The sequence below is a fragment of the Natator depressus genome, chromosome 1 (genome assembly GCF_965152275.1).
Source record: "Natator depressus isolate rNatDep1 chromosome 1, rNatDep2.hap1, whole genome shotgun sequence".
Taxonomy (NCBI): Eukaryota; Metazoa; Chordata; order Testudines; family Cheloniidae; genus Natator; species Natator depressus.
The window spans coordinates 312,511,584-312,532,364 of record NC_134234.1 but is presented as its reverse complement, the minus strand read 5'-3'; the positions used below and the strand labels follow the sequence as shown (position 1 = coordinate 312,532,364).

At 41.4% G+C, this 20,781-nt stretch overlaps 1 protein-coding gene across 6 annotated transcripts in view; it reads right to left on the bottom strand.

The window, feature by feature from the left end:
* Positions 1–20,781, bottom strand: part of BRD1 (bromodomain containing 1) — a 109,936-nt gene that overhangs the window by 49,242 nt on the left and 39,913 nt on the right. For all 6 annotated transcript variants that reach the window (XM_074942393.1, XM_074942394.1, XM_074942396.1 and 3 more), the window contains 4 exons: positions 13,972–14,103; positions 12,322–12,450; positions 11,092–11,404; positions 9,827–10,087 (listed from right to left, as the gene is read on the bottom strand). In XM_074942393.1, the coding sequence (XP_074798494.1) occupies positions 9,827–10,087; positions 11,092–11,404; positions 12,322–12,450; positions 13,972–14,103 (835 nt within the window). The remainder of the gene's footprint in view (positions 1–9,826; positions 10,088–11,091; positions 11,405–12,321; positions 12,451–13,971; positions 14,104–20,781) is intronic.

The following is a 20,781-nucleotide window of genomic DNA, read 5'->3' as shown; positions in this document are numbered from 1 at the left end:
CTACCACCTCCCTAGGTAACGCATTCCAGTGTTTCACCACCCTCCTAGTGAAAAAGTTTTTCCTAATATCCAACCTAAACCTCCCCCACTGCAACTTGAGACCATTACTCCTTGTCCTGTCCTCTTCTACCACTGAGAATAGTCTAGAACCATCCTCTCTGGAACCACCTCTCAGGTAGTTGAAAGCAGCTATCAAATCCCCCCTCATTCTTCTCTTCTGCAGACTAAACAATCCCAGTTCCCTCAGCCTCTCCTCATAAGTCATGTGTTCCAGACCCCTAATCATTTTTGTTACCCTTCGCTGGACTCTCTCCAATTTATCCACATCCTTCTTGTAGTGTGGGGCCCAAACCTGGACACGGTACTCCAGATGAGGCCTCACCAATGTCGAACGGTCACGTCCTTCGATCTGCTCACTATGCCCCTACTTATACATCCCAAAATGCCATTGGCCTTCTTGGCAACAAGGGCACACTGCTGACTCATATCCAGCTTCTCGACCACTGTAACCCCTAGGTCCTTTTCCGCAGAACTGCTGCCTAGCCATTCGGTCCCTAGTCTGTAGCGGTGCATTGGGTTCTTCCGTCCTAAGTGCAGGACCCTGCACTTATCCTTATTGAACCTCATCAGATTTCTTTTGGCCCAATCCTCCAATTTGTCTAGGTCCCTCTGTATCCTATCCCTGCCCTCCAGTGTATCTACCACTCCTCCTAGTTTAGTATCATCCGCAAATTTGCTGAGAGTGCAATCCACACCATCCTCCAGGTCATTTATGAAGATGTTGAACAAAACCGGCCCCAGGACCGACCCTTGGGGCACTCCACTTGACACCAGCTGCCAACTAGACATGGAGCCATTGATCACTACCCGTTGAGCCCGACAATCTAGCCAACTTTCTACCCACCTTAGAGTGCATTCATCCAGCCCATACTACTTTAACTTGCTGACAAGAATACTGTGGGAGACCGTGTCAAAAGCTTTGCTAAAGTCAAGGAACAATACATCCACTGCTTTCCTTTCATCCACAGAATCAGTAATCTCATCATAGAAGGCGATTAGATTAGTCAGGCATGACCTTCCCTTGGTGAATCCATGCTGACTGTTCCTGATCACTTTCCTCTCATGTCAGTGCTTCAGGATTGATTCTTTGAGGACCTGCTCCATGATTTTTCCGGGGACTGAGGTGAGGCTGACTAGCTTGTAGTTCCCAGGATCCTCCTTCTTCCCTTTTTTAAAGATTGGCACTACATTAGCCTTTTTCCAGTCATCTGGGACTTCCCCCGTTCGCCACGAGTTTTCAAAGATAATGGCCAATGGCTCTGCAATCACAGCCACCAATTCCTTTAGCACTCTTGGATGCAACTCGTCCGGCCCCATGGACTTGTGCACGTCCAGCTTTTCTAAATAGTCCCTAACCACCTCTTTCTTCACTGAGGGCTGGCCATCTACTCCCCATGCTGTGATACCCAGCGCAGCAGTCTTGGAGCTGACCTTGTTAGTGAAGACAGAGGCAAAAAAAGCATTGAGTACATTAGCTTTTTCCACATCCTCTGTCACTAGGTTGCCTCCCTCATTCAGTAAGGGGTCCACACTTTCCTTGGCTTTCTTCTTGTTGCCAACATACCTGAAGAAACCCTTCTTGTTACTCTTGACATCTCTTGCTAGCTGCAGCTCCAGGTGCGATTTGGCCCTCCTGATTTTATTCCTACATGCCCGAGCAATATTTTTATACTCTTCCCTGGTCATATGTCCAACCTTCCACTTCTTGTAAGCTTCTTTTTTATGTTTAAGATCCGCTAGGATTTCACTGCGAAGCCAAGCTGGTTGCCTGCCATATTTACTATTCTTTCAACTCATTGGGATGGTTTGTCCCTGTAACCTCAACAGGGATTCCTTGAAATACAGCCAGCTCTCCTGGACTCCTTTCCCCTTCATGTTAGTCCCCCAGGGGATCCTACCCATCCGTTCCCTGAGGGAGTCGAAGTCTGCTTTCCTGAAGTCCAGGGTCCATATCCTGCTGCTTACCTTTCTTCCTTGTGTCAGGATCCTGAACTCAACCAACTCATGGTCACTGCCTCCCAGATTCCCATCCACTTTTGCTTCCCCCACTAATTCTTCCCGGTTTGTGAGCAGCAGGTCAAGGAAAGCTCCCCCCATAGTTGGCTCCTCTAGCACTTGCACCAGAAAATTGTCCCCTACGCTTTCCAAAAACTTCCTGGATTGTCTATGCACCGCTGTATTGCTCTCCCAGCAGATCTCAGGAAAATTAAAGTCACCCATGAGAACCAGGGCGTGCGATCTAGTAGCTTCTGCGAGTTGCCGGAAGAAAGCCTCATCCACCTCATCCCCCTGGTCCGGTGGTCTATAGCAGACTCCCACCACTACATCACTCTTGTTGCTCACACTTCTAAACTTAATCCAGAGACATTCAGGTTTTTCTGCAGTTTCGTACCGGAGCTCTGAGCAGTCATACTGCTCCCTTACATACAGTGCTACTCCCCCACCTTTTCTACCCTGCCTGTCCTTCCTGAACAGTTTATAACCATCCATGACAGTACTCCAGTCATGTGAGTTATCCGACCAAGTCTCTGTTATTCCAATCACATCATAATTCCTTGACATCACCAGGACCTCCAGTTCTCCCTGCTTGTTTACAGCAGTGTGGTAAGTGCTTTCTATACACTCAAAAAGGACCACCTTTCCTCTGACTAGTTCACAATCTATGCATTAGTAATGAAACATCTAAAATGTTAAAATCTCAGCCCTGGTCTACACTACGAGTTTAGGTCGAATTTAGCAGCATTAGATCGATTTAACCCTGCACCTATCCACACGACGAAGCCATTTTTGTTGACTTAAAAGAGCTCTTAAAATCAATTTCTGTACTCCCCAACGAGGGGATTAGCACTGAAATCGACATTGCTGGGTTGAATCTGTGGTAGTGTGGACGCAATTCGACGGTATTGGCCTCCGGGAGCTATCCCAGAGTGCTCCATTGTGACCGCTCTGGACAGCACTCTCAACTCAGATGCACTAGCCGGGTACACAGGAAAAGCCCCAGGAACTTTTGAATTTCATTTCCTGTTTGGCCACTGTGGCGAGCTCATCAGCACAGGTGACCACGCAGTCCCAGAATCGCAAAAGAGCTCCAGCATGGACCAAACGGGAGGTACTGGATCTGATCGCTGTATGGGGAGACGAATCCATGCTCTCAGAACTCCGTTCCAAAAGACAAAATGCCAAAATATTTGCAAAAACCTCCAAGGGCATGATCGACAGAGGCTACAACAGGGACCCGCAGCAGAAAATTAAGGAGCTCAGGCAAGCCTACCAAAAAAACAGAGGCAAATGGTCGCTCTGGGTCGGAGCCCCAGACATACCGCCGCTTCTATGATGAGCTGCATGCAATTCTGGGGGTGGGGGGCGGCCTACCACTACCCACCCCTGTCCGTGGACACCTGAAGGGGGGAGTCTCATCCAACAGGGATGAGGATTTGGGGGACAAGGAAGATGAGGAGGAGGAGGATAGCGCACAGCAGGCAAGCAGAGAAACCGTTCTCCCCGACAGCCAGGAACTGTTTATCACCCTGGAACCAATACCCTCCCAACCCTCCCAAGGGGGGGCTCCTGGACCATGAAGCCGGAGAAGGCACCTCTGGTAAGTGTACCTTTGTAAATATAATACACGGTTTAAAAGCAAGCGTGTTTAATGATTAATTTGCCCTGAAGACTTCGGATGCACTCGCGGCCAGTACAGCTACTGGAAAAGTCTGTTAATGTGTCTGGGGATGGGGCGGAAATCCTCCAGGGACATCTCCATGAAGCTCTCCTTAAGGTACTCCCAAAGCCTTTGCAAAAGGTTTCTGGGGAGGGCAGCCTTATTCCATCCTCCATGGTAGGACACTTTACCATGGAGGCCAGTAGCACGTAGTCTGGAATCATTGCATAAGAAAGCATGGCAGCGTATGGTCCCGGTGTTCGCTGGCATTCAAGCAACATCCGTTCTTTATCTCTCTGTGTTATCCTCAGGAGAGTGATCATCCCACAGAATTGGGGGGGAGTGAGGGGGGTTAGTTGGATTTGTGCTGCACTTTAACCCAAAAACCGCAGCCCCTCCTTTTAAATGGCCAACTCAACAGGTGCTTGGTATGGGAAAGGAGGGCACTGAGATTTGAAACCATTCCCAAGTTATGAAGGTTGAAGAAGCCGAAAGACTGTGGCTTACCATGGCTGCCTGCAAGCCGAATTCTGTTGCCTGGCCCTACGTGTGTGATCTCTCACATCAAACCGGCAGGCCCTCAATATAAGAGGCAAAATGCGACCTTGCACATGTGCTATGTAATGTTAACAGCTTGGTTCATTGTGAAAGAGTCTACCCATTCTTCTCTAAAATGTGTCTTTTTAAATACTCCTCTCCCTTTTTTTCCTCCTGCATCTGCAAATGTTTCAACACGCCCCCCATCATCTCCGTCCCAGAGGCTACTGCAGATAAGAAGGTGGAAAAAAAGCACTCATGGTGAAATGTTCTCAGCTCATGCAATCCTCCCACACTGAAATAACTCAGCAGAATGCGTGGAGGCAGACAATGTCAGAGTTCAGGAAAGCAGACAGAAGAGACGAGCGCGATGAGAGATGGAGGCAGCGCGATGAGAGGAGGCAGGATGCAATGCTGAGGCTACTGGGGGATCAAACTGACATGCTCTGGTGTCTGGTGGAGCTGCACGAAAAGTAGCAGGAGCACAGACCCCTGCTGCAGCCCATGTAACCGCTCGCCCTCCTCCTGAAGTTCCATAGCCTCCTCACTCAGACACCCAAGAACATGGGGGGGGGGGGGGGAGAGGAGTGTGCTCCAGGCACCCAACCACACCATCCCAGAGGACTGCCCAAGCAACAGAAGGCTGGCATTAAAGTTTTGAAGTGCAGTGTGGGCTTGTCCTTCCCTCCTCCCGTCATCCACCACCCCACCTGGTGCTTTCCTCTTCCCCCACCCCTCCCAGGCTACCTTGGCAGTTATCCCCCTATATGTGTGATGAATTAATAAATAATGCATGATTTTGAAACAATGACTTTATTGCCTCTGCAAGCAGTGATCGAAGGGGGGAGGGCGGTTGGCTTACAGGGAAGTAGAGTGAACCAAGGGGGCGGGTTTTCATCAAGGAGAAACAAACAGAACTCTCATACCATAGCCTGGCCAGTCATGAAACTGGTTTTCAAAGCTTCTCTGATGCGCACCGCACCCTGCTGTACTATTCTAATCGCCCTGGTGTCTGGCTGCGCATAATCAGCAGCCAGACGATTTGCCTCAACCTTCCACCCCACCATAAATGTCTCCCCCTTACTCTCACAGAGATTGTGGAGCACACAGCAAGCAGCAATAACAATGAGAATATTGGTTTCACTAAGGTCTAACCGAGTCAGTAAACTGCATCAGCGCGCTTTTAATCGTCCAAATGCACATTCTACCACCATTCTGCACTTGTTCAGCCTATAGTTGAACAGCTCCCTGACTACTGTCCAGGGTGCCTGCGTATGGTTTCATGAGCCATGGCATTTAAGGGGTAGGCTGGGTCCCCAAGGAGAACTGTAGGCATTTCAACATCCCCAACAGTTATTTTCTGGTCTGGAAAGTGAATCCCTTGCTGCAGCTGTTCATACATACCAGAGTTCCTAAAGATGCAAGCGTCATGTACCTTTCCCGGCCATCCCACGTTGATGTTGGTGAAACGTCCCTTGTGATCCACCAGTGCTTGCAGCACCATTGAAAAGTACCCCTTGTGGTTTATGTACTAGCTGCCAAGGTGGTCCGGTCCCAAGATAGGGATATGCGTTCTGTCTATTGCCCCACCACAGTTAGGGAATCCCATTGCAGCAAAGCCATCCACTATGACCTGCACATTTCAGAGTCACTACCCTTGATAGCAGCAGCTCAGTGATTGCATTGGCTACTTGCATCACAGCAGCCCCCACAGTAGATTTGCCCACTCCAAACTGATTCCCGACTGACCGGTAGCTGTATGGCGTTGCAAGCTTCCAGAGGGCTATCGCCACTCACTTGTGAACTGTGAGGGCTGTTCTCATCTTGGTATTCTTGCGCTTCACGACAGGGGAAAGCAAGTCACAAAGTTCCATGAAAGTGCCCTTACGCATGCGAAAGTTTTACAGCCACTGGGAATCACCCCAGACTTGAAACACTATGCGGTTCCACCAGTCTGTGCTTTTTTCCCGGGCCCAGAATCGGCGTTCCATGGCATGAGCCTGCCCCGTTGCCACCAGGATGTCCAAATTGCCGGGGCCTGTGCTTTGAGAGACGTCTGTGTCCATTTCCTCATCACTCTCATCACCACGCTGCCGTCGCCTCTTCACCCGCTTTTGCAGGTTCTGGTTCTGCACATACTGCAGGATAATGTGCGAGGTGTTTACAATGCTCATAATTGCTGCGGTGAGCTGAGCGGGCTCCATGCTTGCCGTGGTATGACGTCTGCAGGAGAGCAGAGTTGCAGCGGAAGCGGTGGCTGATGATGGATGCCACGAGAATAGATATTTATAGAGAACGACGAGAGGACCTGCAAGGTGGATTCATGGGAGCAGGAGAGTGGAGTTGCAGCAGAAGCAGTGGAGGATGACTGTTAGCACCACACACATTTCCCAAGGAAGAACATGTACCGCGGAGCCCACGACAGACAACATGGAGAAATTCGCTATTGAGACAATAGCAGCAGAGCAGAGTTGCAGCAGAAGCGGTGGAGGACGACTGTTAGCAGTCCTAGTGCTCCGTCTGCTGCCAGCAGCACCCAGGACACAACAGCGGCAGTGTGAGTGAGTTGAGCTGAGCGGGCTGCACACTTGCTGTGGTATGGCGTCTGCGCGGAAAAACGGCGCAGAAAGATTGTCTGCCGTTGTTTTCGGGGGGGGGGGGGGGGGAACTGACGACGTACCCAAAACCACCCGTGACAATGTTTTTGCCCCATCAGGCACTGGGAGCTTAACCCAGAATTCCAATGGGCAGAAGAGAATGCGGGAACTGTGGGATAGCTATCCACAGTGCATCGCTCCATAAGTCGATGCTAGCCATGGTAGTGAGGATGCACTCCGCTGACTTAATCCGCTTAGAGTGGACCTGCACAATCTACTGTATAAAATAGATTTCTAAAAATCGACTTCTTGAATATCGATCTAATTTCGTAGTGTAGACATACCCTCAGTTGCATTTAAATCATAACAAGGTGGAGTCTGGTGCTTCTCTTGTGAACTTACTCAGGGACAAAAAGGAAAGGAGTACTTGTGGCACCTTAGAGATCCGATGAAGTGAGCTGTAGCTCACGAAAGCTTATGCTCAAATAAATTGGTTAGTCTTTAAAGGTGCCACAAGTACTCCTTTTCTTTTTGTGAATACAGACTAACACGGCTGTTACTCAAACCTGTCATTACTCAGGACAGGATCCCAAAATAAGAATCCTGTTCAAATGGTATCTTTAAAAATAAATGTAAACTTTCTTATTAAGCACCGATTTGATAAGAATGTTTTATATTGTTCCTCTTTATAAAATCCGAATTATTTGCAAGAAAAATGTGATATATGAGAGACAGACACAATATCTAACTACCAATGGAAGCAACTAGCAAAAGGGAAGATTTAACCACATATTACAAAGCTGTAATGTTACTGAGGTACTCTGCAAATATTATAACTCTCAAGAATAGAGATCTTTTTTGTGTGGTCAGAATTCCAAAATGGAATTATAAACATACTGGATAATCCATAGCACTTTGAGAGACTAACAATGTAAAAATTCCTCTTCCCTGGTCAATACCTGCTGTGTTTTTTATTTATTTATTTATTTATTTTTAAAAACAACTATCAGGATCTATTTGCCTGCATCTCTCATATCTGTTTTGCAATATGTTTCTAATTCTTTTCTAACTCATTTCTATTCCAGAGTTTAAATTTAAGCTATTTACAATCCTTAAAGGTATATGAATTTTTAACTGTACTTTTGACCTACTACATCACTTCTGAATAATTATGTTAACACGTTTTTTAAAAATACATTTCAAGTATATATAATAAGTATACGTCTAACCACTATGCATTTTATTTATAAATGCATCTTTTGACTATTTTAAGATTCAAATGTATCTAAATCAATCTGATTTTTTTTTTTTTTTTTTTACTGTTTTAATTATCTGTCACTAAGAAAGTTCAGAAATAAATGTTTTCAGTTTTAACAAGATTAGGGAGATAATTTAAGGAATCAGATTTGCTTAAAATTATTAAAATAGCTATTCTAAGAGTACTCAGAAATCACAGAATTAGATGAGAAGGCCAACTGCAGTTGTAGTTACATTTTTCTAACACTGTGCCTCCATATTGCAACAGTTTATATATTTTGAAAAACATTTTTATCAAGCTAAGAGACTCAAACATGCAATTCCAAAGATGGCTAAGTGATGGAGCAGTTAAGGATATTTTATTTTTTTTTTTTAAATACCAGCTTTCAAACGACTTGCAAGCCTCAAGTTGTACAACAGCTAGTCTATGTAAACACATGATCTCTAAGGTGCCACAAGTACTCCTTTTCCTTTTGCGAATACAGACTAACACGGCTGCTACTCTGAAACATGATCTTATTCTGACTACCATAATCTCCCCCGTCCCCTCCCCCACTTTCTAATCCCACAAAACCAAACACCCTTGCCCTGTCCCCTGCACCACCCCTTCCTCTGAGGACCCCCCCCAGCTCACTCCATCCCCCCACCCTCACTCACTTTCACCGGGCTGTGGCAGGGGGTTGGGGTGCGGGAAGGGGTGAGGGCTTCAGCTTGGGGTGCAGGATGGGGTTTAGGGCTGTGGCAGGCTGTTCGGGTGCAGGACGGGGGTGAGGGCTCTGGGAGGAAGTTAAGGTGTGGGAGAGGTTCCAACCTGGGGCAGGGGATTGGGGTGCGAGCTCTGGATGGGCAGCACTTACCTGAGGTGGCTCCCGGATGCGGCTGGCATGTCCAATTCCTAGGTGGAAAGACCAGTGGGTTCTGCATTCTGCCTGTGCCAATGGTAGCTGTGGAGGCGGTGCTCGGGGTGGGGGCAGCACGCAGAACCCCTGTAGCCACCCCTGCGCCTAGGAGCCAGACATGCCGGCCGCTTCCAGGAGCTGCGCAGAGCCAGGGCAGGAAGCCTGCCTGAGCCCTGCTGACCAGACTTTCAGCGGCCCAGTCAACAGTGCTGACCAGAACCACCAGGGTCCCTTTTCAACTGGGCGTTCCGGTCAACCCTACTTTACCCCCAACCCTTCTTTCCTACTGTTTATTATATTCATATTCTGCAACCTTCTACTTCATTTCTGGCAAATTCCATCATCAATAAATTAAACAAAAACCAGCCTACAGTGCAGGGGTCAGAAGGAAAAACTACAAAAGGATCTGTTTAGTGGCCAAAATTTTCAGTATTGAGTGCCTGAAGTTAGGGTCTTTAATCCATGTGCAGCCACTTAAGTATGAATAACACGACTTTCAAAAATACAGAGCCCCATAACTTTCAGTATAAAGTAGTACTTTTTAAAAAGTTTAATTTTGCTACCTCTTGTTGTATTTTCTTTAAAAAAAAAAAAAAAAAAATCTATTTCTCGCAGGAGCAAGGGGAAAGTAACCAGATAATAGATTTTATGCATACTAAAGGTAACAGTATAGCTCATTTGCAGTGTATTAAACCTGTCCTGAAATCAGATCATAATAGAATATTACTTTCTACTGTGGTAATTTACATGACAAATGTAGGATATCTAATTGAAAGTGTTCAAAATAGTACTGATGTAAACACCAATTAAAATCTTACCTTCTTCTTCACCTTCTTGTTCTAATGCTGCACTTTCCTCTTCAAAACTTCCAATACCTGATTCTATTTGGGGAGGCTGGCTGTGTTGTTGACTTAGTTTGTTGCGAATAATGCTGATTTCTTTCTTTAACAGCTTTGCTCGTTTGCTCCTTGACCCACTGGATTTCATTGCACAGGTGAGATCAAGTTTTTCTAACAACTCTCTCAGCTGTTCTTCCAAGGACATATGCACTCTGTTAGCTGGATTCAGTAACCTATCCACTGAAGTCAAAACATGTGTAATTTAAGTTATCTGTTAATAAGAATTTTTTTTACAAAAACTACTAGGAGAAAAAATATTTGCTAAGTTTCATGGTTTGGAATTAAAAATATAAAAATAAAATCGGACTTTGGCCACAAGTTGAAGCAAGTTTTATAGTCTCACTATCACTAGTGAAAAGGTGCCAGTGTAAATTCCTGCTATGCCATTTGCTACAACTCTTGTTAGTTAGCATTTTTTGCTTCAGACATCCAGAACTGGAATAGCAGGGACTCTATAGGTCAGGACTGAGGTATACTAACAGAAAGGATGTATAGTGACGCCTGACCCATAGTTCTACCAAATACTATTAATTCCTCCCCACTATAGTTATTTCTTCTCTTTTCATAGACTTACGTTTACTATTTTCTCAGTGTACAAGACAAAATAAGACTTTTTGGGATCGCTCGTATTACAAGCGCAACCTGATTATTGAGTTTGTTTGCATCCTGCTTCATGTAACACCACTAAACTGAAATACTTCTGATTCAGCACGCTACTTAAGCGTTTACATACATTTAAGCATGTAAACAGTCCCACTGAACTACTCAAGTATGCCCATACATAAGTAACTTGTATATTTCAATGGGAGGACTCATGCACTGAAGTTAAGCACATGCTTAAGAACCTTGTTAAATCTGGGCCTAAATGTTCTGGAATCAGAATTCAATTGAAAAGTTTTTTCTTGATTATGGATGGGACAGAACTAAGAATACAGTTTAATCTTTCAAAGTTTAATCTTTCAAAGGTATGATGTATTTACAGTGCTACAAAATAGTAAAAAAAATTTTTGTCGGTAAACTAAACAGGTATGACTTGAACATGTGTAAGAACTACATAGTCTGACTGCAGTAAAAAAGTGCCAGTTTTAAAAATTATTTTAAATATTAAACTTTAAAAATGCAGCTAATGCTTTGATTATATTTCTTGAAAATTGATCGTTACAGTAATTTAGAAAGTTTCTTACCATCTTCCCAGGAGAAAGGCTGGGGTGATTCTAGTTTAGGCTGCTCAGGTAAATGCATTCCAGTTTCATTATTATAACCGATCCCCTCAGCATCTCGCCTAGCTTGTCTCAGAACAACACCTCCTTGATCTCTTAATCGCACTGCAGCTCTATAGAATATTGTATCCTTCGCATTGTATTTCATACAGTTATCTATAATAAGATTAAAATCTTCTTCAAACTCATTAAGGTTTTTATAGCCTTGGGAATCTAACCGTTTTCTCATAGTAGATAAATCCATGGGATGTTTTATATGATCCAAATAATCTGGAACCTATGAATAAATATTAAAACAGAAGATGTGTAAACTTGCAGCTGATATAACAATAAAATAATTGTACTGTGATGAACTAATCTAGATTTTTTAAATTTTAAGTATATTGTGTGAAATAAAGAAAGCAGAGAATCCAGTTTCTAATCTGAAGCCCTGACCCAGTAAAGTTTTATACACATGCTTAACTTTTCCCATTATGAGATTACACAAAGTAAAGATTAGCATGGGCATAAATCTCTGTAGGATCATGGCCTTAGTACTCTTACTGCCACATGTTTATTTATATATTGGTAGCCTGTTCAGATCAGTTAGTGGACTTCTAAAAGTGGAGCATGAACCTTGTGACTGACAATGAAACTTAAGAAACACTATTAATGTATATCAAACAGTTATTTTTGTGATTGTGGAGGGATTAAATAGTAGTATTTTTATTGTATGCAAATTTGGTATATGAACTTGGTTTTCCTTTGGGAAATTTTGACCTTCCATCTCCAGAATAATTTAAGATGTAGTTTCTAGGATTATTTGAAAAACAGAAATAAAAATGAAGACACCTTTCCAACGTCCTTCACCAAGTAACATGACCACGACATGTTTACATCTATGTTTAAACAAATTAAATTTTAGACTGCAAAATGAGTTTCAAATGTCTTCCTATAATATAGGTCTATGCCTAAATACTACAGAATTATTTAATATTTTAAGAACAGGAAAACCAAGCCATAAATTCTCACTGAACTATTTTCATGTTCCCAGTCTACTTCTACTGGGGTTTAATTTGAACTTATTTTCAAATCTGCATATTGTAAAATAAATTTACTTCAAATATTTCCAATCCTGCAGTATAACTGAATAAAAAAAATTAAATTCAGCTATCATGCTATGAACTATGATGAAAAGATTAATTGGAAAGGCACCTCCTTAAGGTTTACTGGCTGAGTAAATATTCGAGCAGAATCCTTTTCCTGCAGCTGGTCCAGAACTGATCGCAACAGTACAGTGAATGGAGTCAACTGGAGCTCCATGGCGACCTGCTCAACCTTGATCTGAATAATGAAATACAAAGAACACCAAATAGTAAGTTATTTTCAGCTAGAAGAAGTGACTACAAATTACTTTTCTTCTCTCTCTCTCAAAAGCGTCTAATTCAAGTGAATTTGCAGCTTCACTTCCAAGGAGGAATTTTATCAGTTATCTGAATGCGCTTTCAATCTGAGGATGATTATAATGCTAGTGCAGATTAAATTTAGTAATTTTTTCAAAAATTATTTAACAGTTCTAAAGAAAAACAGGCTACAAAAAAAGCGGCTTTACAGAACAAGACCAAATATACAAAAAAAAAAAGAAAAGGAGGACATCGTAGAGATTAACAAATTTATTTGAGCATAAGCTTTTGTGAGCTGCAGCTCACTTCATCGGAGCAACCAATAAAAAGAAAAATACATTTTTTTAAACCAGTGCAAAACTCAAACATGGTGCCACATGCAAGCTATGCCAAATGAGTTTATAGCACTGATATCCAAAAGTAAAAATATTACAATTCTACACCTAAGGTCTGTTCTACTTAAACTTCCAGAAAAAATAAAAGCTGTTTATAAAGATCAAAATCACTAATTACTTCAAAGGTTTGATCCTCCTATAGGGATAATCATATATTGTTTTAATAACTGTAAAGAAAGTTTTAAATAATCCTCTATAAAAAGTGGTTTCAGAATATTTTAAGAACATACTTCTAGTATTCAACATTAAAAGCAACAATTTGCTGAATAATCTTGATTTCAATATCAGTGATACTTTCGATATGAAAGATATCCTTTTAGACATCAATTGACTGATAAGGGGATTTATAGGACTTTGTTATCTTTTAATATATTAAGGCATTAAACTTCAGTATGTAGTCAAGATTACCACCAATGGACTATATTAACTCATAATGAAAGTGCAATTACATTCTGAAAAGTAATTTTGGAAAAATGTCATCCTGGGGTTTCATATTTAATATGTGAGTGATTCCAGAGCTCATGTGCCCCATTTACAACTAAATTGTGGTTTTTGTAAGTGCCAGCACTGCCAACTCAATTTTGGCTCTAAGAGTCATGCTGGGTTCTTTCCTTCTCACCTACCACCACCAGTATGAAGATTCTGCAGGCCAAATTATGCATTCCTTTACACTAGGGCAAAGCCACTGCCTTCATTATGTTTATACAAGTGTAAACGACTGGCCCTTACTCCCACTGTGCTTCTTTGCCCTCTGTGTTGTCTCTACAGGATTAATAGGAATTAAAAATACCAATTATTTTTCACACAAAAGTGAATAAATGCAACACACACACTCTACTTCAGATCTGATGCGTAGAAAGGAGCTATTTTAATTTACTTAGTAATGGACTGCCCAACATAATGGCCTAAATTCAGTCTAAATTCTTTATACTATGCGTGATTTTGTTGTTTATTGTTTAAAATCAATGAGACAGACAGTAGAGTCTTTTTTCTTTAAAAAAAAAAATCCATCAGCAATCTTCCTTTTCCTTCAACAAAGTTTCACCAAATTGAAGTTATCCATTTACCTGTTCTCTTTTTAATTTTTCACGTTTACGTATAAGTTCAATCAACAAACGTGCTCTCTCCAGATCATGGCGCAGCCTTTGCCAGTACTTTAACTTCTCCTTTAGGGCTTGCATTTCTTCATCATCTTCTCTCTGTAAGAAAATAACCATAGTTTCTAAAGTTGGAACATAATAGGAAATGCCAATTATTTTTTACTTATTTCTAAAAACAGCAAACCATTCTCTATTTTTGGCAATTCAAATATTGCATTCAAAATAATTATGGTACAACCCCCCCAGCTCCCTTACAAGCCAGTGTATTTCCTTACTACTTCTAAATTCCTTACCTGGGAGTAAGGTTTGACTGCTTTCGGTTTCACACTATTTATTATTATTTATTATTATTCTAAATAAATGTTTTTATGATAGTGCTCAAGAACCAACTAAATACAGGGCCACACTGTGCAAATGAAGAGTAGTAGACAGTCCCTGCCCTGAAGATCTTATAATCTAAACAGAGAAGGTAGAAAGGAGGGCAAAGGGGGTAGAATACACAAGCAGAATGAACAATGTGCCAACAACAAACGTTTTAGTTCCATAATTGGGGGGGTGGGGACGGTTGTTGGTTAGGAGGGGATAAACTCAACAGAAAGAAAAGGGAAGGAAAGGCGGGGTGAGAAAGACTGGGCATAGGAGAAGAAGGGGGTAGGTATGGTGTGAAGCTGAGGTGAAGAGATTGAGGGGGAGGGTTGAAGCAAAACAGCCAATCAGCATATGACAGAGAAAATCCAGTCAAAACTTTTGAAAGTTATCCCAATGTCCAAAGGAACAAAGGTCCCTACTTCCGCTGCTTCTGCCCCTACCAGCAGGAGTCTCTGGCTGGTTCCTCTCTGTAGTCCCCATCCCCCACCCCAAGGCCACATGGGAGGCAAAGGCGGCCCCACCTGAGTCCTAGTGTACTCAGAGTCTCCCCTGCATGTTTGTGGGTCCAAGGAAGTGCTGGAGGGGAGGGTGGCCCCATCTGGTCCCATCTGGTTACTTTTAAGACAAAAATGAATTTACTTTAGAAAACAAATGGTGGCTGAGATACCAAAAAGTATATGAATCTGGGTCCAAAACTCCCGGACCAGCAGGATTTAGAATCATTGCAAGAAGCAGTCCTGGTAAAAGAAGCAGTTCTTGTCATCTCAACTGACCCCTTTTTGTAAGCTAAGGAGTAGTGGTGACTGGGCACCAGGAATGCTGTGACTTTGAAGAATTGGAAACAAAAAGCAACCCTCCCACACACTCTCCAGTAGTGGGTAGCAAGGGAGGGAAAACATTAGATTTGGAAGAGGGATAAAGTTAGAAAGCTATTCTGACTATAGATTCAATGGATTAGAACCCTGAAAGTTTCAGCTGCAGGAGGCAAAAGAACAATTTCAACAGAAGATCAATTAACAAAATACATGATAAGGATATGTAGAAAATAATCAGTTCAAATAGATAATAAGATTAAACCAGATTAAAACAAATTGATAGGCTTTACGAACCCGTGAACATAGGTCTCCTAAGTATCTCTAGAAAGACTAATTGTGTAATATATGAAGTACTTAGCTATATTTGAACAAATATGAAGGGAAAATATTGATAACGCTGTATGGAAGAAACAGTTACAAAAGAAGAGGAAGAGATTATTCAAGGTATTCAAAAAGGAAAAGCAAGTCACCTGGAAAGTCCTGAAATTAGACCTTAATCAGGAAACAGAATGATCTACTTACAGAATATCAGATTTTACAAAGATATTTTGGAGCTAACTGAAAATTTTGTCAACTTGCCTGGAACTGTCTTCTATTAGATGATTAGCAGTGCCTAACAAAATGGGCTACAAACACAGTTGGACACTTTAGGTGCTTCCAGAATAGAAATAATAAAAAAAAAATAAAATCAGGGATTCATTAAATTTGAAATATATATCTATAAAAACAAGGGAAATGCTTGGGACAACCGTGAAAATACAACACAGCTCAACACAAAAGCTGTCAAATGCACAAACTGAAATAATCTCTCATCTTTCAATTTTAGTAATATTAATATAGGTTCTTTGTAGCAAGGGTAGATGATTTTTTTCAGACTTTAGTGTCATTTTTAAGTTATGTCACTTGAAGATAAAAAGGAGGTGGCAAGAGCCAAAGGGTCTGCGATTTTGTGATTTTTTTTTAAAAAAAACAAACATCTCAGCACAATAATGTATTGTTTTACAGAAGTTATGGTAAAACAGGACAGCCATATAGTTTATTTATCAAAATGCTTACAATTACAATTTCAAGACATGTAAATCTCTCTGACTCCTCTGCTAAAGTTAAGAATTCTCATCTATCAGCTGTTTTTTCTCTAATCAGGCCAATCTGGAAACAATGGTTCGTTCCTCTTTCCAAATTGCAAAGAGGGACAGAACAGAATGAGACTCAAATATAAGCAGAAAGGAAAAATGGCACTAACTTCATAAAGTTTGAACGTGAGAATTTTGAGCCAACCTCTTTATTCCAACAGGAACTCTGATGGTCAGGTAGGAGACCCACTAACGAGAATTTTTATTTCTAAATTTTTAAAAAGAGCATCTCTCTACTAGCAGGGTCTGTACTAGCACTAGTTCTTAGTGTTCCCAAAAGGTCCATCATCTGAATCTCAAATAAATCTTGAGTGCTTGCAAAAGTCTCAGAAATGGGTAACTGCCCTGTGTGTTGTAGAGGCTCCCTTCTCTTGATGAACAGAGAAACCTTATCTTTAATACAAAGTGGCCTCATGGCAGCTAGACAGGAAGAAGCCTCAAAGATGCATAGGCTTCTTCGGGCTTGTCTACACGGGCACGCTAAATCCCTAAATCGGCGCTGAGATAGATGCAATGGCATTGATTTAGCGGGTCTGATGAAGACATGGTAAGTTGATGGCAGAGCACTCTTCCGTCGACTTTAGTAGTCCAGCTCTCCGAGAGGTGGAAGCTAAAGCAGCGGGAGATAGTGCAGTGTTGACACCGCGTTCAGTTGATGTAAGCTGTGTCGCTGAGGAGGGTGATTTTTTTACACCCCTGAGCGAAGTAACTTACATCAACTTAATGTAATCAATGTAGACTAGGTCTTAGATATGTATTTACTTACACCTCGGAGAAGAGTAAGGCGATTTGAGATACCTTTCAGGTCTCATTTTAGTGTCTAACAAAAAAGTTTTCTGATATGCGTAATTTTTTTGTTCTGTCAACATCCTTAAATATGGATCTCCAGAGTTCCTTTTTTCCAAAAATCTCTTTTCTGTGGCAAAAACAGAAAGATGTCCTGCCTGACATGAAAGGAAAGAGAAATTTAGGAAGAAAGGATGTGATTCTCCTTTGAATCATCTTATTCTGACTGAAAACCAATTATTCCATTCTCTGCAAAAATCTCTACTTCCCCAACCTGCTGGGTCAAAATAATTACCAATACTAAAAATCATTTTTAGAACAGGAAAAATTGATTAATATCCTCATGGTCTTGAAAAGTGTTAAAGGCCAAGGAGTATTTCTACTGTCCAGGAAGGGACAGTGGGCCTAACAGTAGATGACAGAGTTTGTTCTCAGGAAGTTCATCACTGGGATTTAAACCTTAATGAATCCCATGGACCTTTTACCTAGCTGTTTGGGATCATTATGAGCAATGTCACCATAACTGAAAGCCTCCTTCAGGGCTGAACTAACTTACAGCAGGGACCACACCAGCCCCCAATGCAGCCCAGGTTGTTGAAGAAACACAGGTAGTTTAAGGCAACATTTGCCCTCACGGAGTTAAACCTTCTCTATTGTGCTTCCTGTGACATCTAACAGAATATGACCCCTGAGTTCTACTCCCAGCTCAGTCAGGCATGACCTTGTGTAACTTCTCAGTTACACCCCACATCCGTAAAATGGAGGAAGTGATACTTACTGGTGTTAAAACAAGGTTATAAGGTTAGGTTCTATAATAAAGTTTCATAGATTGCAAGGCCAGAAGCGACTACTGTGATCATCTAGTCTGACCTCCTGTATAACACAAGCCATAGAACTACCCCAAAATAATTACTAGAGCATATCTTTTAGAAAAAGATCCAATCTGAATTAAATTTCCTGTGATGGAGAATCTACCACGACACATGGGAAATTGTTCCAATGGCTAATTATGCACACAGTTAAAAATTCGTATCTTATTTCCAGTCTGAATTTGTCTAGCATCAACTTCTAGCCCTTAGATAATGTTATACCTTTCTCTGCTAGATTAAATGTGTGTTCCTCACGTAGCTACTTTCACACTATAGTCAAGTCACACCTTAACCTTCTCTTTATCCAACTAATCAGATTAAGGTCCTTTAGTCTATCATCATAAATCATGTTTTCTAATTCTTTAATCATTCTTGTGGCTCTACTGTGTACACTCCACAATGTTTAAACATTGTGGAGTGTACACAGTTAACACCAGTCAGTAGAAGAGTTCAGGGTTTTCTCCTTGTATCCAGCACACCTTCTTCCAATGGTTAAAATAGATACATCTCCTTCAATCCAACAAGCTCTGATGAACACGTGCAAATGGTGATTTTCAGAGGCTTACAACATGGCCAAATGTGGTCAGATTTTTCACTGGGACAGCAAAAGAGAGAGCTCTCTCATGCTGGAACCATCCCTTTGTGAAGTTCCAACTGCAAACTTTGGAGGCACACAAATTCTTCAAAAAATAGTAGGAAAAAAAATTTTAAACTAGAAAAGCTACCCATTTTTTTCTTAACTTCATTCTCAGAAACGACAGCCATTTTTTCTGAGTTCTGGTCCACACACAGAACTTAAATCAGCATAACTCTATTTCTCTGGGAACCAGCACGTATTCACACACACATACACACTTATCTCCCATCAACAGATCATTGGACTTAAATAGATTTAATCAACCCAGTTCTAAAAAAACCTGGAAGGAAGCAGAGAATGTGCATGGAAGATTTAAGCTCTCACAACTGAAGTGTAGCAGGGCGAATATGAAATTGAAAACAGGAACTCATAATCAACGTCAGTGAAATACAAATATAAGTGTCATTAACAGCACTGCCTATAATATAAACATTAAAATAAATTTACCAGTGCAATTACTGGTAAACAATTGCCAGACTGCACACTTGAATGTGCCTCAACTGAGCAACAGTCTTTGGCATCAGCAACCTCTCCTGTGCTTTTCTTTTCCAAACCGATGTAATTGCATTTGTTTCAACACCAAAAGAGTCTGCACAATCCAGTTCTCCTAGGAAGCAAAAATTTTAAATTTCTTAACTTTTCCAACTAAGTTCACAGCCATATCATGTTATGCATATTTTTTGCATTGAACTGAATTAAATTATATCACTACTTCTACTTTTGATTAGAAGTTTATAAATATTTTAAATTTTTGCTGATTTCCTGCTATTAATCTGGACTTTACATACTGTGTGCCACACTGTATTAAATTCTTCAGCAGGGTCCCCTGATTTCTACAGCATGTTGACATTTCTGTGGTATCTTCTAGTGAATTCAAAAAAATAGAGTTTAAATGTATGGAGTGTAAAACTTTAAATTTAAAAAAGTAATTTATCACTGTAATTAACTGCCTCAAAAAGTCAATGCCACATCAAAACGTGATGATGCTTCATGGATCACAAAAGAGATGTAAGGAATCATGAAATCTTCTGCTGATTGTTGGACATCGAACTGTTCAATTAAAAATAAATGATAGGAGGGAGAGAAGGGTGGGTAGTAGAGCACTTCAGGTGACTCCCAAGCAGTACCCGCATAAGGAGGTGGAAGGTTTGGACCAGAGTCCAATTCAGAAGAGAAAACTGCACCACCTACAGCAGCATCTGATTTTGCCACAGGTACCAAAGCATAATGATTAAAATAAGTCTGAACAGACGACCATGTTGCCGCTCTACCGCTGTCTGCAACTGGTACATCCTTAAGTTAGGCTATAGATGTTGGTAGTGCTCTTGCAGAATGTGCTGTCACTCTTGAAGGGGGCTGAACATGAGTTCTGTCACAACAAATTTTAATATAATCAGAGATCCATTTTGATAACCTATGTTTTAAAATTACTGAATCTGTGTTTCTGTATAACAATGGACACAAATATTCTCGGAGATCTTTTTAATAGTTTGGTCGTATCTAGGTAGAAGGCTAATGCCCCTCCTGACATCTACTGGAATATGGTTTCTTGAACAGTCCTGGCACAGTTTTGGAAAAAAAAAACTGGGAGGTGAATGGTTTGATTAATATAAAATTCTGAGGACACCTTAGGTAAAAAACTTGGATATGCCTGTAGTGACACTTTCTCTCTGGTGAATACCCTAAACGAGGTCTGCCATTAAGGTCCCCCAGTTCTCCCACCCTTGGGACAGAAGTGATTGCTACCAGGAAGACTGTCTTCATTAATAAATCTAATAAGGAACACATAGCTAGTGGCTTAAAAGGGTGTTTCATGATATAATTAAGAACTAGGTTCAAGTCCTTGCTTGGAATAGGATCTGTGATTTATGGGGAGATATTCAATAAATCTTAGGAATTTTGCAATAGTTAGGTGAGCTAAGAGTGAAAAAAAACCCTATAGGTGTGTGAAAAGTTGTTACTGCTAAGTGAACCCTAATGGAATTCAAAGAAAGTCCTGATGCTTTCAGTTCCAGTAGGTAATCCAATACCCTGTGAAGAGGAGAGCAAGTCAGCTAACTGTGAATACTGTTACACCAAAGATAATATTTCCTTTCCTGGAGATAAGTATTTCTTATAGATTCTTTTCTACTATTTAATAAAACATGTTGTACCTCTGACAAACAGGA